The following is a 16,633-nucleotide window of genomic DNA, read 5'->3' as shown; positions in this document are numbered from 1 at the left end:
AATAATTACTATTACTACATTTGCCTTCATTCAACAAATATTTCCTGTAATACCAGGCTTTATCTCGGGTCCCAAGGGAGAAACAACTTAGCTTTGAATCATCCCAATCTCTGAATCTGGACTGAAATGAAAACAGACTGCTACTGGCCCAGATAATGGAAACAAATGTAAACCTGACCTGGAGAAGGAATATACCTTAGACTTCAAATTATTTCCATAAATATTCATAAATAAAAAGTATGATAAACAACAAGAAACAGGTACATAAAGAGGCAAGAGAACTAAAATGAAAACCATCAAACAAGAGCCCATTGAAACAGACCAGGAGGAACTTGAGAGAGTCTGGTTACTGCTTCTTAGGATAAAGACAAGATTGAGAATTCCAACAGAACTGGACCTTAAAAAACAAAACAACACTAAAAATACCAAACAGAAATTGATAATTGAAAGATGGATTTAAAAGCAAATTGGGTACACTGAATAGATATTAGTTAATGAAGGTAGTTTAGAAGAAAATTTCTAGAATGAAGAAAGACAAAAAAGAATGGCAAATAGAGAAAAGAGGATGAGAGACAGAGAATATTGTAAGGACTAGTGTGCCAGAAAAAGAAGAGGGAAAGAATAAGCAGAAGCCATATTTGATGAAATAATGGTTAATTGTTCAAACCCAAACAAAGACCATAAAATCAAAGCCTATGAAAACTAAGAAGAAAAAATAAAAAGAAATCCATGAATAGGCACATCACAGTAAAACTGTTGAAAACAAAACTCAAAACAACCAAAGAAGAGTGGAAATAATGACTTTTCAAGGTAACAATAAGGCTGGGGTGCCTCGGTGGTACAGCTGGTTAAGGGTTCAACTAATGGTTTTGGCTCAGGTTGTGATCTCAGGGTCTTGAGATCAAGCCCCGCATCTGCTTAAGACTCCCTCTCCCTCTACCCCTTCCCGGACCCACGCACGCGCACTCTGTCTCAAAAAAAAAACAAGGCTGGCAGCTAACTTCTCAACATAAATGATAGGATAGTGAAGGTTGGCTTAAAAGTACTGCATGAAAGAAACTGCCAATATGAAATATCATTTTCAAGAAAAATACTCTTCTAGTATGAAGGTGGAATAAATATATTTTCAGGTAAAAACTAGATAATTCATCACCAGCAGATGTACACTAGAGGAAATACTAAAGGAACTTCCTCAGATGGAAAATGATACCACATGGAAAACCTGAGTTGAAGATTAACAGAAAGAATGAGTTAGTAAATCTAAATGAACACTAATTATATGAAATAATAATGGACTAATAGGTTTAACATACACAACAACAAAGGTATCTAAGTTGCAAGAGGGAAAGTGATGTTTAAGTGTCCTAAGATTCATGCACTGACCAAGGAGAGAGTAAAAAATGCAAAGTGTCATCACACATTGGTATAGTATGTCAACTATGCATGTTATAATCTCTCAAAAAACCACTTAGAGAATAATAAGACTGTATTAACTACCAAGTTAATGAGTAAAACATGATAACTAAAAGCAATAAATTCAAAAGAAAAAGGAACAAAGAACAGTAGGATCAAATAAACTGTAAGAGTAAAAAACAAGTGCTTTGGTAATTATTTGTATGATCTGAATTTTTCAACTAAAAGATTATTAAAAACAACAATTAGAGGGACACCTGGGTGGCTCAGTTGGTTGAGCGTCTGCCTTTGGCTTGGGTCGTGATCCCAGGGTCCTGGGATCAAGTCCCACGTCAGGCTCCCTGCTCAGCAGGGAGTCTGCTTCTCCCTCTGCCTGCAGCTTCCCCTGCTTGTGAGCCTCACTCTCTCTGACAAATAAATAAAACCTTTAAAAAAAAAAAAAAAAAGCCACTATATGCAGCCATCAAAAAGAATGAAATCTTGCCATTTGCAACGACGTGGATGGAACTGGAGGGTATTATGCTGAGCGAAGTAAGTCAATTAGAGAAAGACATGTATCATATGACCTCACTGATATGAGGAATTCTCAATCTCAGGAAACAAATTGAGGGTTGCTGGAGTGGTAGGGGGTGGAAGGGATGGGGTGGCTGGGTGATAGACATTGGGGAGGGTATGTGCTATGGTTGCACTTAATTCTGATCAATTTCAGCTCTTAGCACAGCAGTAGCTACTCATTCCCCACCTCCCAGACACATGGCAGGCAGATGTATGTCCCTGGAGCAGTGTTTACTATAGGAATCAGCATGGGCAAAAAGGACCCTATCCTCCAAATACTGGGGATCCATGCTCTGATTGCTGCTTCTGATCACAGAGGAGCAAACACAAAATGCAGAAAGCCATTGTTCCTGCACCAGTCCCCACTGTTGCAAGCCCCTCATCCTCCAGCTGAAGTAACTGGGGACTTACAGGGCCAGCATTCTTTCCTTCCCCTCTTCCTTTCTAGAAACCAGACTTTAGGGGTGCTGGGGTGGCTCAGTCCATTAAGCGTCTGCCTTCGGCTCAGGTCATGATCCCAGGGTCCTGGGATGGAGCCCTGCATCAGGCTCCCTGCTTGGCGGGAAGCCTGCTTCTCCCTTTCCCACTCCCCTCTGCTTGTGCTCCCTCTCTCACTGTGTCTCTCTCTGTCAAATAAATAAATAAAATCTTAAAAAAAAAAAAAAAAAGGAACCAGACATTAAAGGACATTACTAAACAACCACGTATATAGGTAAAACTAGAAAAGTGACCACGCATGAGAAAGACATGAGAAAACCTTAAGTTTACACCTAAGGCTGATCCATGACAAACAGCCTATAACAAAAAAAATAATAAATAAATAAAATTAAATCTAGCAAACCCTGGGTAAGGCAGAGAATCTGAATTCCAGAGCTACCACATTATTAGATTCCAATGTCTAGTTTTTAACAAAAAAACCACAAGACAAACAGGAAGTATTGGCCATTCAAAGTAAAAAAAATAAGTCAACCAAAATTGTTCTTGAAAAACACCTGATGGCAAATATACTAGACAAGGACTTAAAAAAACACCTGTCTTAGGGGTGCCTGGATGGCTCAGTGGGTTAAGCTTCTGACTCTTGATTTCAGCTCAGGTCATGATCTCAGTGTTTTGAGCATGGAGCCTGCTTAAGATTCTCTCTCTCCCTCTCCTTCTGCTCCTAACCCCCAACTCAAGCACTCTCTCTCTCTCTCAAAACAATAACAAAACAACAACAATAAATACCTATCTTAAAGATGCTCAAAGAACTGAAGGAAGATGTGGAGAAAATAAAAGTGATGTAGAAAAAAAAAAATGGAAATATCAAGAAAGAAACAGAAAACCTAAAGAGAAACCAGAAACAAATTTTGGAGCTGAAAAATACAATAACTTAAGTGAAAATTTCAGTACCGGTATTCAAAGGCAGATTTGAGCAGGAAGAAGAAAGAATTAGTGAATTTGAAGATAATGGATATTACAGTCTGAGGAACAGAAAGGAAAAAGGACTGAATAAAAGTCAACAGAACCTCAGGGACCTTTGGGACACTAGCAAGTGTTCCCTCTCACCAGGGGAGGAGAGTATATTTGAAGAATGGCTGAAAATTTCCCAAGTTTGATGAAAGACATGACTATAAATATTGAAGATGCTCAACAGATTCCAAGTAAAATAAATTCAAAGACACACACACCAACACACATTATTATCAAACTTGCAAAAGCCAAAGACAAAGAGAGATTATGGAGAGCACTGAGAGAGAACTTAATCATTACATACAAGGGGTTCTCCGGAAGCTGATCAGATTTCTCGTCAGAAAGTCTGGAGGCCAGAAGGCACTGGACCATGTAGTCAAAATGCTTTAAAATATATATATATACCCTCAGCCAAGAATCCTATAGCCAGCAAAACTGTCCTTCAAAAGTGAGAGGGAAATTAAGACATTTTCAGATAAACAAAAGCTAAGGGAACTCATTACCACTAGACCTGGCCTGTAAGAAATGTTCAAGGAAATACTACAAAATAAGATGAAAGAACAGACAATAACTTGAAACCACATGGAGAAACAAAGATCTCAATAAAGGTTAATACACAGGCAATCATAAGTGCTAGTATTATTGTAACAATGTTTATAACTGCACTTTTTGTTTTCTACATGATTTAAGAGACTAATATATTTGAAGAAACAAAACTTAGTCTAAAAGTTAAAAGGACATTTCTCATTTAAAAATAAATGAAAGAAAAATTGGACATAGTTTATTCAAAGCCAATTTTCATATTTCAAAGTAGAGGTCCAGAATGCAGAAGCAACAATTCAAGTGAATTCAAATCAAAGTAACATAGTTAAAAACCATAAAAAAACTAGTTCAATCTGTTTTACTTCATAACATTTAAGTTTTGAACTACAGAAATCTCCTATATAACAACATAATTATAAAGTGCTCTGACAACATAATGTAATTATTTTCGGATGGCTTTCCTAGTTTTGAAAGCTAATATAACTATCACAACAGTCTTTCCCCAAACCATTTTATAAAGCTTACAAATAAAATACACATTTTCTCAAAATACTTCCTGAGAAAAATTAAGAGAGATGAATATTTTCTTTTCAGTCATAAATTACTTTCCCCAAGTTGAGGAGACAAACACCATCAAGGCTGAAATCACTTTGTAACAAATTATGCATAAAAATATCAAATGATTTGGGAAATACCTGAAGTAGAAGCAGCCATCTTCCTTGTCATTATCTTTTATTTTATTACAACTAAATGTTTCTGCCTAGAAAGGGAAGTAGGGGAGAAGGTGGGGAGGGAGAAATCACATTTAACATAGTATATTCAGGATGAAACCTTATATTACCTTCACCAAATGCAAATACAGATCACATCTGGATTTACAAATACATACATATATACTTATATGTATATACCTTTACAATACATTTTAAGATTCAACAGTGTGATTAGTCATGAAGACATACCATTATTAAAGGGCACACAATAGATCTCAATGGTGGCGACATAGTTTTAAGGTAATAGCAGCCTGATGAGACAGTATAAATTTAGGAAGCTGGTTTCCTAAACACATAATTAAAATGAATCATAAATCCTGAAAGGCATTGTTAAATTAAGACACTCTGATATGTTTTAGTTTCCAATTTGGATTTATTTTAGATCTACACTGTCCAGCATGGTAGTGAATAGCTCCATGTGGCTACTGGGCACTTGAAATATATCTGGTTAAAAAGAGACGTGGTACAAGCATAAAATACACAGGAAATTTCGAAGAACTGGTAACATAAAATCTCAAAAATGAGATTTTACGTTCTTTTATGTGTTTATTTAATTTATTTAATAAATTTTAAATACTGAATACATGCTGAAATGGTAATTTGATGTTAAATTAAAATTAATTTTACTTCTTTTTACATTTTTAATGTAGCTACTAGAAAAATATAAATATTATGTGTAACTTGTATTATATTTCTATTGGACTGTGCTGCTTTAGACCCTCAAAATGTTCTCACCACTCTACCCTCACTTCTCTATCCTGTAAGTATATCAATCATATCTCTTCACTATCTCATTTTCTATAGTATCTCTTAGTGGTATTCAACAGCTTTTTGCCCTGTGCCACTGTCCTTTAGATAATTTTAAAGTGTAAAATATCTTAAAAGTTTAAGAAATATCACAATATCGGCTACTCTTTTTCAAAGGCATCAACACTTAATATTGAGATATATTCTATTTTTAAAATCTCAAGTGATGAAGTGGGCTAATGTCTAGTTCTCCAGCATATACACAGTGCATTTTTACATTAAGTTACATTTAATTTTAAGTTAAATGTAAGAGTTGCTTTTAACTTCTACAATGCTTTCCAGAACTCACATTTGCTGGTGGTCGGTTCCCACTGTTAGACAGCTGCCACATTTTCATGGAAATACGTGCTGGATTAATATTTTTAATGATACTGTCATCTTCAGAAATAACAGTAATCATAAAATCTGTCATGGTGAATATTAAAAAATTATTTTCTAGTTCACTTAATAGATTTGGTTAAATAATTCTAGGTCTTGAAATGTACATCTTGTTTAAATATTAATAATGAGATTCTGAAGAAAACAAAACCATTCAGTAATCAGCATTCCCCAATAATCTGTCTATAAAAACGTACTAATCATGACAGACAACTCTCTTTAGTGCTAAATCTCCTCCAGAAATCTAACACATACATCTTTGCTATTATTAGTCCCTTGTCTTATTTTCACAGTCTGCAATGCTAAAAGTTCTACTAGGCAAGACCAAAAGGTTAGACTGTGGATACTCAGCAACCTAGAGTTAAGGCAACTGGTCATAAATCCTTATGCTTTATGTATTCCGAGAATACAGTGTTTATTTTCTCTTGATTTTCAATAGCATACAGTAGCTAAATTATTATTACATATAGTATTTCCCTTATGTTTATCATTCATTTGGCATCCATATGATGGATATAATTTTTTAATCACAGGAAATAGGTCTTATCTTCCAAAACAGATTTAAAATTATGAGTATAAAGGCTATGTATATATGTAACTTACTAAAAATGATTTTCTAATCTAAATTTTTTGGTCTGCTTGTTTCTATTGCTTATAACTACATAAAGGAATGCATCCATTTAGGAAAACAGAGGTCTTCAAGAAAATTACCTGTAATAAATACCATTTCCTATTGATTTGGCACCTGCCGCATTCCACTGAAATTATTTGCTTACTTAAGTGTCTCCTGCATGAGACAGAACTCAATGGAAACTGTCATATATATTATTGGAACGAAGAGCCCAATATAGTGCCTGGACATAGCAGGTATTTAGGAAACTTTTTTTGTTCTGAAATATCTTCAATCATAAATTCTGATGTGATGTATTTTCATCCCAATTAAGTTAAGCAATCCTGGTTCTATTTGGTTGAAGATGACATTACAACCTATTTAGTAGAGCCCACATAGTTCTTGCCATTTAGCAGTTCATGTTTCTTTTTCAGAACTTCACAATCCAGTGAATGAACAATCACAAACTCAATTACAACAGGCTCTCAGTTTATGAAGAAACTTTCAGTTCATTCTTGACCATTAAGGGAATGTAGGGACACAGAGATGAAAGAAGACAAAGCTAAGCCAAATGTACTTTCTTTGCCATTTAAAAAGACTATTGCAGGTTTGCTTTTCTATCATGCTAAGCATCTAGGATAAATAATTTATTCCATTCATGTAAAAATAAAATTATCATTACAAATTTATGTGAAATTTGTGACTTACTCACCAGTGAAAATACCCCCTGCTAAAAAGGAAGCATCTTTGTCATATTTAACATTGAGACGAATAGGTTTTTCAGGGTCTGGAAGAATCATTAACTTAATTATAGGTCCTTCTATGATATTCTTGTTATAGATGGCTCTAACCTGCATCATATGTTCTCCTCTAACAAGGGGGGAAAAAAGAGACAAAGGGTTCAAATTACATTCTTATAACTTAAAAATTCTGAGACAGTTTATACAAAGCTTAGCTCATTTAAAAAACATCTCTACTCCTGGTTAGTTACATCTTCTAACACTAAATAGAAGGCTAATTATTACTCTTAACTGCAGCAAGGAATAAGAAAAATCAATCTCTATAATACTAATAACTATCAAATTTTTGGTTCTTACCTAGGGGCATAAACACTGAACACTCCCAAATTAGCCCTGCCCCTTTCATCTGTTTTATGCTGTTGGTTTGAAGGAGTGAGCTAAAAACAAAACAAAACAGTTAATTAGAAAATTCTAGAGATCAAATTCTTTTCCTCTATTATAACGTTTTCTTCCATTACTATTTTAAAAATATTTGCACACACTTCTAAAATCTTTAATTTCCTAATCTGAACTAGTAGAAATAATGTGATATGTAATTACATAACCCAAAGGACAATCATCACTCATCTTCATCAATTAAACTATAATTTAGTGTATTTCAGTTATTAAGTTGCAGAATTCAATATTCACTGTTTCAATAACACTGATATTTCAAGTGAAGTTTGCTTATACAAACATTGAAGGTATATTCTAAAACTGGGGATTGTTGGGAATGGCACAGGTGAAATAAACATAAATATATATTTAAGTCAAGGCATCGTAATACCACATCCATTATTATTTCATCTTTCTCTTTAAGTTTACTCAGACGTGCTCCTTATATCTCTGTTGCAGTATGACCCTCTTAGAGATAACTAAGCTCACTTTCAAATGACTAAGAATCAGTGGTACTAATCATTGGTTAGAAGAATCTCAGTCTTCTACAAATACTTCTCTAGAAACTAGAATAATATTATTTGTGGTAGAAAATAATCAGTTTAACTCTTCTAGAAGCAAACAATAAGAACAAAAGTGAATTTGTAAACTGTTGTAGCAGAGTATCAGACTCTTTCCTAAGCCCTAATTCCCATTTCTGCTTAATAGAGCCTAAAAATTAGGTAATTACGGTACTTGCAAACAAAGCAATAGGCAAAAATGAGGAGTAATCAAAATGACAGAATAAAATCCTGTATTTGTACCTGTCCCATTTACCCTCTGATCCACTATCTCTCAACCCATCTTTTTCAAAGTATTTCTTCCATCTGGGTCATAAATTCTTGTTACTAAGCCAGAGAAGCAAGGCTTCTATTTCAGGTTGTATAGCAAGCAATATCATAGTCTTTTTTAACAGGCTTTAATACCTTTGACCCTGATTACTTTACTTCGAAAACAAGCCCATGTGGATCACAAGCCATTCTTGGCACTTTAATCTCCCATATGACATGTAAGATCAACTTGTCAGGTCCTGGAAATCCCTGTTAGAATTCTTATTGAACTAACAGATTAATTTTAAGAGAACTGTGTATTTACAAAATATCAACTATTTTCATCCACTAAAATTATAAAATGTTTGTACAGGGATATTTAAGCCTAGCTGAATATAACCCTAGGAATTCTGTGTTACCTGGTAACAACCTGACTGGGACAAATTAATTTCCTTCAACAGGAGGAACTGTGTCAAAATACAACTTTGCAGTGGGCAGCTTCCCCCATTTCCCCTCACAGGAAGGCCCTCCAACTCTGTACAAGGCACCCAAAGTCCCCACCAGAACCTAAACAGCTGGCTATCCCAGTGCTCCTGTAAACAGGTAGTACCTAATCTTGGACTTCTTGGTATCAAGCACTGTTTGCCCCCAAATGTGATAAGGCCATATTCATGCTTTCCCCATACCCTAGAATACAACTCAGTATAAGTCTAATGGCTATGCCCAGGCCGCCCTGGTAGCTCTCCATAAGGTATGCAGAGGACAGGTACTCACAGGACTCTTTTTGATTACCCTTAGCTTGTAAGTTTCCCAAATAATACCTGTTCCTTAACCCATACTGCAGGTCATTATATTTGCCTTTACTCACCTTCTTGGTGTTATCTATTCATCCTAACCTGAAATCCAAATATTATTAGTATTGTATAAAAACCACTCAATCATAAGTGTAAATTGTTGAACCTTGTTACACTGCTTGCAAGATACAAACTTTACTTCCTCAAAATAATTATGAAAAATAGACTATATTTTTAAAAATATGACTTCTAACATTACCATGACAATGAAACTCAAAATTTTAAGTAGATGAAAATTATGTAAAGGACATTTAAAACTTACCTTTAAATTGTTAGCTTTCATGAGACTTATCTTAACCTGTGATACAGGTGCTGGATTATCCCACTGATCACAAAGTTGAACAATGAGAGGATTCTGTAGTTCTCTTCCATTAATCACTGGAATGGACTAAAATAGATAAAAATATTTTAAGAAGCACTAAAACAAACATGCCTAACAATGTAATTACTACTTGTATACTTACTAAATGATTACTTAATTTATCTCTGTTCTAGTAAAAAATGGCTTTTTTTTTTTAAGGTTTTATTTATTTATTAGAGCGAGAGAGAGAGAGCACAAGCAGGGGGAGCAGCAGGCAGAGGGAGAAGCAGGCTTCCCGCTGAGCAGGGAGCCCGATGCGGGACTCGATCCCAGGACCCTGGGATCATGACCTGAGCCGAAGGTAGACACTTAACCGACTGAGCCACCCAGGCATCCCAAAAATGGCTCCTTTCATCAATTAAAATAAACTTTTGAAAGTCAATTATATTGTTACAAGTGATCATCTTCTTATAGAAATTATTAACAATATAATAAAGGGGGGGAAAGCATTTGACATTACTAGCTTCTAACACATTCCTAAAAGTTATATATCAGAATAACTTCGATGGAAGTAAAAGCTTATCTGAGGTTCTCAGATACAGTATTGGCTGTTTATAGTTTAGCTCCTCTGTCAATTGTCAGCACTCTGCCACTCTCCATGAAGCAGTAATGCACAGCTTTCTAGTGCTTCTTAAACCAGACTAGTAGCAGATAATCTACACTGTCTAGTTGGTTTAAAACACCTCTTGCTTTTTCCCTCCTTTATGTAAGGCTTGTGTAATTCTGGGAATTGGCCTGTTGACCTATTAATACTGAACATATCAAAGGAAACACATTGTCTAGCAAGTAACCTGATAAAGTTCCAATCTAATGTGTCAGATTTTAAAAGTTAAAAAAAAAGAAAAGAAGATGGGAGAGAATGGATGAGCAATAACGTAAAGCTGATTTATCATCTCTCTCCTATCAATAATGTTCCCTCTGCTTCCTCCAACCCCCACTTTACTGGAGGTAGTTGGTTATCAATAATAATGTTAGGAGGGGCGCCTGGGTGGTTCAGTCGTTAAGCGTCTGCCTTCGGCTCAGGTCATGATCTCAGGGTCCTGGGATCGAGCCCCACATCGGCCTCCCTGCTCAGTGGGAAGCCTGCTTCTCCCTCTCCCAACCCCCTGCTTGTGTTCCCTCTCTCGCTGTGCCTCTGTCAAATAAATAAATAAAATCTTAAAAAAAAAAAAAAAAATGTTAGGAAGTTGCCAAGAGTGGGAAAAAAATTAATAATGTGTTTCAGATAGGACTTAATTTTTAAAAAAAAAAATCCTTGAGACTAGTTTGGTTAAAATGCTTGGCCATCACAAAGTTTACAGGGCTATAGTTGCCTATATTGTGTCTGCCAAAGTTTATTAAAAGCCTGAATTTAAAAAATTGATGACAGTTTCCAAATGCAAACTTTGCTTGTACTTTTTTGTTTATTGCATTGCACTTTATTTCTAATCACATTAACTGTCTACCCACCAAAAAGTAACTACTTTTAAAGAATATTCTTTAATAAATAACCTGTAGCCTAAGCTCTTATAAAATTATCTGGGAAAAAGTGGAAAGAGTATCCAAAATCAAATGTTTATAAATACGAATCTGCCCTCTGCCAGGGCATTACATTAGTACTTGCATGTAATTTAATGTTTCAGGATTTGTTTCTTCATTTATAAAATAAGAATGATAATAATACATCATGTTACGATTAAATGAGAATAGATGTGTATGTTAATGTAACATTTACATATTTTTTTCTATTTATCAGTTAGGTATTAAATCAGTTCCCCTTTTCCACTTCAGATCCTGTTAGGGGGAAGGTCAGTCAAGAATTAATTAGGAAATTTTAGGAATATTAGATATTCAATTATTACTTTTACAGCCTTATCTACATATAATGATATCTCTAACAGAATGAGAAATCAGTTTGTTTTAACAACTTCTGGATTTCTATGGTATCTACAAATTAATCTTCTAAGAAATTTGAGTTAAGCTATCATTTTTTACATTCCCCAACAAAGTCATATTAAAAGATGAACATGCCAACATTTTTTCCACCTCAAAAGTAAACAATTATTTCATAACATAATAAACCAACAAATCCTTTAACATCACTGGGCACAAAGAATATATTAACTTATGTAGTATAAACGCTCCCAGACAAAAATAAATGCACTGGCTTTTTGGTAAAACTTCTCAGTCAAGACAGTATTACAGAAAAAATTTTTTAAAGCTCACTGTCAGCACTTGTTTATCTTATTTTAAACTCACAGATCAAAAAGGGCAATTTCAAACTACGGCACAGGTAACGTAAACTTCTGTTAGAGGATCTGCTCCTTTAACATTATAATTTCATCCATTACCATGGTGATATAAGTTCATTCTCCTTTAGAAAATAACGTAAGCTATCATATCAACAGGTAAAGCTCCGTTAGACCAAAACTGAATACCAAAATCTAAACGTTTTAAAAATCAGAATTGTAAACATTTAGTAAAAACTCAATATACTTAACAGACATTTGCAAAATCAGTATTTAAGATTTAACTACCTGCATAGGAAGGCATACCAAGGTTTTTATGCATATAATTACTTGATATCTAATATGCTTTTTCAAACTCCAGAGAAAACATTTAAGACAGTAAGACAGAACAATGAAACAAAATTGGGAAAAAATAGTAACCACTGAAACTTGGGGTTCATTATGCTATTTTCACTTTTACACGTGTTTGAAAATTTCTGTAATAAATTTTTAAAAATTTTTTAAAAGATTTTATTTGACAGAGAGAAAGAGAGTGCATAAGCAGGAGGAGTGGCTGAGGGAGGGGGAGAAGCAGGCTCCCCACTGAGCAGGGAGCCGGACATGGGGCTCGATCCCAGGACCCTGGGATCATGATCTGAGCTGAAGGCAGATGCTTAACGGACTGAGCCACCCAGGTGCCCCTGTAATAAAATTTTTAAGGTGTCAATCATTTCAGTAAAATTAACATACAGTGTTGTATTAATTTCAGGTATACAACAGAGTGATTCAACAGTTCCGTACATTACATAGTACTCATCATGATGTTATTACACTATTTTTTAACAAATGAGGACACAAGTAATGAATTAAATAATGAATTATTAAGAATCATATTACTTTGTCCTTTTATTACTATTGCTATTTGTTATTACTTCAACAATAAAACATATCTATTCTGATCCACCAATAATCTGAAAGTAATAAGCCATATGATAGTAAATTCTTTCAAACAAGGCAGAGTTACTTACCTCCTTTAATTCTGGCCAGTCTATAAGAAGAAGTTTTGCTGGTGGTCCAGAAATTAGCTGCACTCGAATAAAGTCAGAAAATTCACGCCAAGTAAAACAAAGATCCTTATTTCCAGGAGGGCCTGGAATAAACTTGATGCCTTTTACACTTATACTTTGTGTATTTTCCTAGTGAAGAAAAGTACATCAAGAAAAGATAGGATATTATGCTTAATTTTCAAAAAGAAAAAAAAAATGTCATTTACCCATGTGCATATAGATACGCTTCTGCATAGAACAATGACAAATAACTTGCACACATACTAATACTGGTACACTATGAAATTCATTTCCTTTAGAAGAGAAACTGAATTTCTTTTTTGCGAGGGAGAGCTCTAAAAGGTTCTGGCTATGTCCTTTTACCTTATTTTTTCCTAATTTCCCTCTTATTTACATGGTCTCCTTTTTACTACCCAAACAGCAAAGCAAGTGCTTACCCAACACCCTTTGCACTTGTTCTTTCCTGATGTTTGCAAGATTCTTTACCAATCTACATGGCCTTTCTTTAGGTCTCTCATATAGGATACCATGATCAAAGGGGTCTTCTCTGACCACCCTATATAATGGCACTGTTTCCATTACCCCATTTTATTTTTTTTCTTATCACTCATTTCTTACCACTCTTCCCATTATAAGGTGATCTCCAAGAAGGCAGGGGCTTTGATTTGTTACCGCTCAATATCTGGTTCACATCTTATTAATGGGAATCTAGCCTGTAATTTCCACAATGTGATCTAATGATAATAACTAATTCCATACTGGCAGAAGCACTTATACCATTCACATTTTAACAATTACCCTTAATAATTTTGTCATCTTAAATTTCTATGAGTACAAATCTATTCCATCAGATTTTAAAAATCAGAGTTAAAATTTCATGTTTTACATTCTCAAACAACTGTTTGCAGAATATTTTCTGTACAAAGACACTGCAAATTTAATTTAAATTTAAAATTAATTTCTACCCAAACCCCAATGAGCAAAGAATTTTTCAATATTTGGAAAACAAATTAAATATTCATTAGTAAAACATACTGAAAACTGAAAATATGTAAAGTCTAACCTAGAATTCCACATTTATTAGTGAAACACCAACAGCCCTTTTGAAGACATGATTTTTTCTTTAAGTCATCTTGGAAGTAATCTCGGTTTTACTTCCAATCTTGAAAATTAAATTTGTATATGCATTTACAAATTATAGATGAGTCCAAACAGAATCAAATATAAAATTCTGAAAGGCACTCTCTAAGGTCTAATGCTGAAATTATCAAAGGAATGTACTTCAGAATAGCAGTACATTTATGTAAATGCAGAAATAATTTGAAGATGATGACGACATATTAAAACTTTTTATTCCCCACCCCGCCAAACCACTATTTTTAAAAAAATAGTTTTAAAATAAAAGGCTCCATTTTCTTTCTGTAGAGACTGGGGAAAGTGTTTGAAAGTGAGTCAAGATAGTATACATCTGTTGTAAAATGACAATAGGAAGAAAGTAAGTCACCTTGGCTGAAGAATGAGCTATGGGAGGAGAAAGGTGTGAGATTATGCTTCGGTATAATACTTTAGGATATTTTAGGCCATACTGAGGAAATGGAAGTCTAAATTTATAGTTTAAAATGCTGATAGAAATGAGAATGGAAAATTGACAATGTATTTGGTCAGGTGAAACAGAGCAAAAAAAAAATATGATGAGAGTGGCTTGCCTGAGAATGACAAAAAAGGATGTGGGGTCGGGAACTGAGTATGTACAACTCTTCCAAGGAGATATACTATAGAAAGAAGAGAAATAGAGCAATAGATGGATGGGGAACTAGGGCCAAAGGATGCTCTGGGGTTGGTATGGGAGGGGGAAGTGGTAATTTGTTTTTTAAGATGAAAGATATGACAGCATGTTAACATGCTGATAGGAACCTAACAGATGGGGAAAACTGCAAATGTAGGAAGGCAGGTTACAATTTAGGAGAAATTACTGAATGAGTATGGGTGTCTATGCATAAAGTAGAGATTGTTCATGCATAACAGCAAAACATAGTTATCTTCTGATTTCGGATATACATAGGGTGAAAATAAATAATGGAAGAACCTGAAAGTCAAACACTAAACGTTATCTTTGTAAAGTAAACAAAACATCATGAAAAGTTATTCAGCACTCCTAAGATATACTGAGTTGTGTTGAACATACTAGTGAGAATAGAAACTATAGTAAGGAAGGGCAACAAAGAGGCTTGTGATTACTTTGTCAAGTTAAAAACTGTAATGGAGGCTCTAAAAGTAATAAGAGTTTTAAAAAAGCATTAAGTGCTCTAAATGGATTCAACTTCACTTGGCCTTAGAATTCCTCCTCTTTCATCTACTCTGGCCTGGAAGGTTCCTTGAAGGTCCAACGTTCAGTCCAAACTGAAATCAGTCCAAACTGATTTTAAAGTTATGTCAGCCTAGGCAAAGAAAGTGAAAATTTCCCCAAAATTTGTCTTTGATCTCTCCAAGCAGAATACATCATATTTGCTTGCCTCTTTTAAACTGAAATAATTCCACTGAGGTTCTTATTTTTCAAGCTAATCTCAATTAACTGCACAGCTACAAACCTGCCCAATTAGTTTTTTCCCCCAGCATCCTATTTAATGCAGGATGTAAGCACTACAAAATTTTACTAATTATGAAAAACTACTTCTATATATATATATTAAAATATTTATGGTTAAATGATATAATGTATGGAATTTGCTTCAAAATGATTATAGTAAAGGTGAAAGTGACGATTATTGAGGCTGAGTGATGGGAACATGGGAATTATTTATGCTATTCTATTTTTTGTGTATGTTCACAGTTTGTCATTACAAAACCTTTATAATGCCTTTTATGATTTTGCATTGTAAACACAAAAATCAAACTTCTTTTAGTTATTTTAGTTTTTCCCAAATTTTGTTAATTGTAAAACAATGGTATAAGCCAACTGCTATGAAAAGAAGCCATACCTGAAAGGTAGTTTTCAAATGAGAGCTATCAAGTCCAATCCCAGCAATTCCCAAGGCAGATAAAGAACTTGGTGAAAATGCCTGAATCTGATTTCCATACTGATCTGTAACTATTACAACTATATAAAAAAGGACAGCTTAAAATTAAACTGTTATCTTTTAATAAAAGATATAAACATCTATAAATACATTTATACACTTAAAATTATGCTTAGAAAACCACTAACTTTGTTCTCTTATGTATTATTTTGTAAAAAGTAATCATACTTGCTTCTTTTATAATCACCACCAAAAAAATCAATAATCTACTTAAGTACGTTTATATATTTATATTTAACATGGTGTTGATGTTAATCAGATTTTCTACCATCAAAATTTGTATATGTGCTGCCGAAGCGAGCACTCTACCATCAAAATTTGAAGAAAATAATTTAGTATTATGTAATAGTCTAGATACAAGAAAAATAATCCATTGATTATTGATATGAATCCATTGATACATTTACTTTACTCTTTTAATATTAACTATTATTACTTCTAACGAAAGCCAGTTATTTTTCCATGAAACTCTTTTTGCCAAACTGATTTTTTTCTTTTTTTTTTTTTTTAAGATTTTATTTATTTGACAGAGAGCGAGAGAGCACAAGCAGGGGG

At 34.1% G+C, this 16,633-nt stretch overlaps 1 protein-coding gene across 2 annotated transcripts in view; it reads right to left on the bottom strand.

The window, feature by feature from the left end:
- The window catches only part of SMCHD1 (structural maintenance of chromosomes flexible hinge domain containing 1), a 145,189-nt gene that overhangs the window by 51,866 nt on the left and 76,690 nt on the right, over nt 1-16,633 (bottom strand). For both annotated transcript variants that reach the window (XM_036123382.2, XM_078060559.1), the window contains exons 28-34: nt 15,980-16,098; nt 12,963-13,130; nt 9,629-9,754; nt 7,626-7,705; nt 7,241-7,398; nt 5,830-5,945; nt 4,656-4,720 (exon numbers count right to left, since the gene is read on the bottom strand). In XM_036123382.2, the coding sequence (XP_035979275.2) occupies nt 4,656-4,720; nt 5,830-5,945; nt 7,241-7,398; nt 7,626-7,705; nt 9,629-9,754; nt 12,963-13,130; nt 15,980-16,098 (832 nt within the window). The remainder of the gene's footprint in view (nt 1-4,655; nt 4,721-5,829; nt 5,946-7,240; nt 7,399-7,625; nt 7,706-9,628; nt 9,755-12,962; nt 13,131-15,979; nt 16,099-16,633) is intronic.

This window comes from Halichoerus grypus, chromosome 13 (genome assembly GCF_964656455.1).
Source record: "Halichoerus grypus chromosome 13, mHalGry1.hap1.1, whole genome shotgun sequence".
NCBI classification, from domain to species: Eukaryota; Metazoa; Chordata; class Mammalia; order Carnivora; family Phocidae; genus Halichoerus; species Halichoerus grypus.
This window is presented reverse-complemented; position numbering and strand designations above follow the sequence as displayed.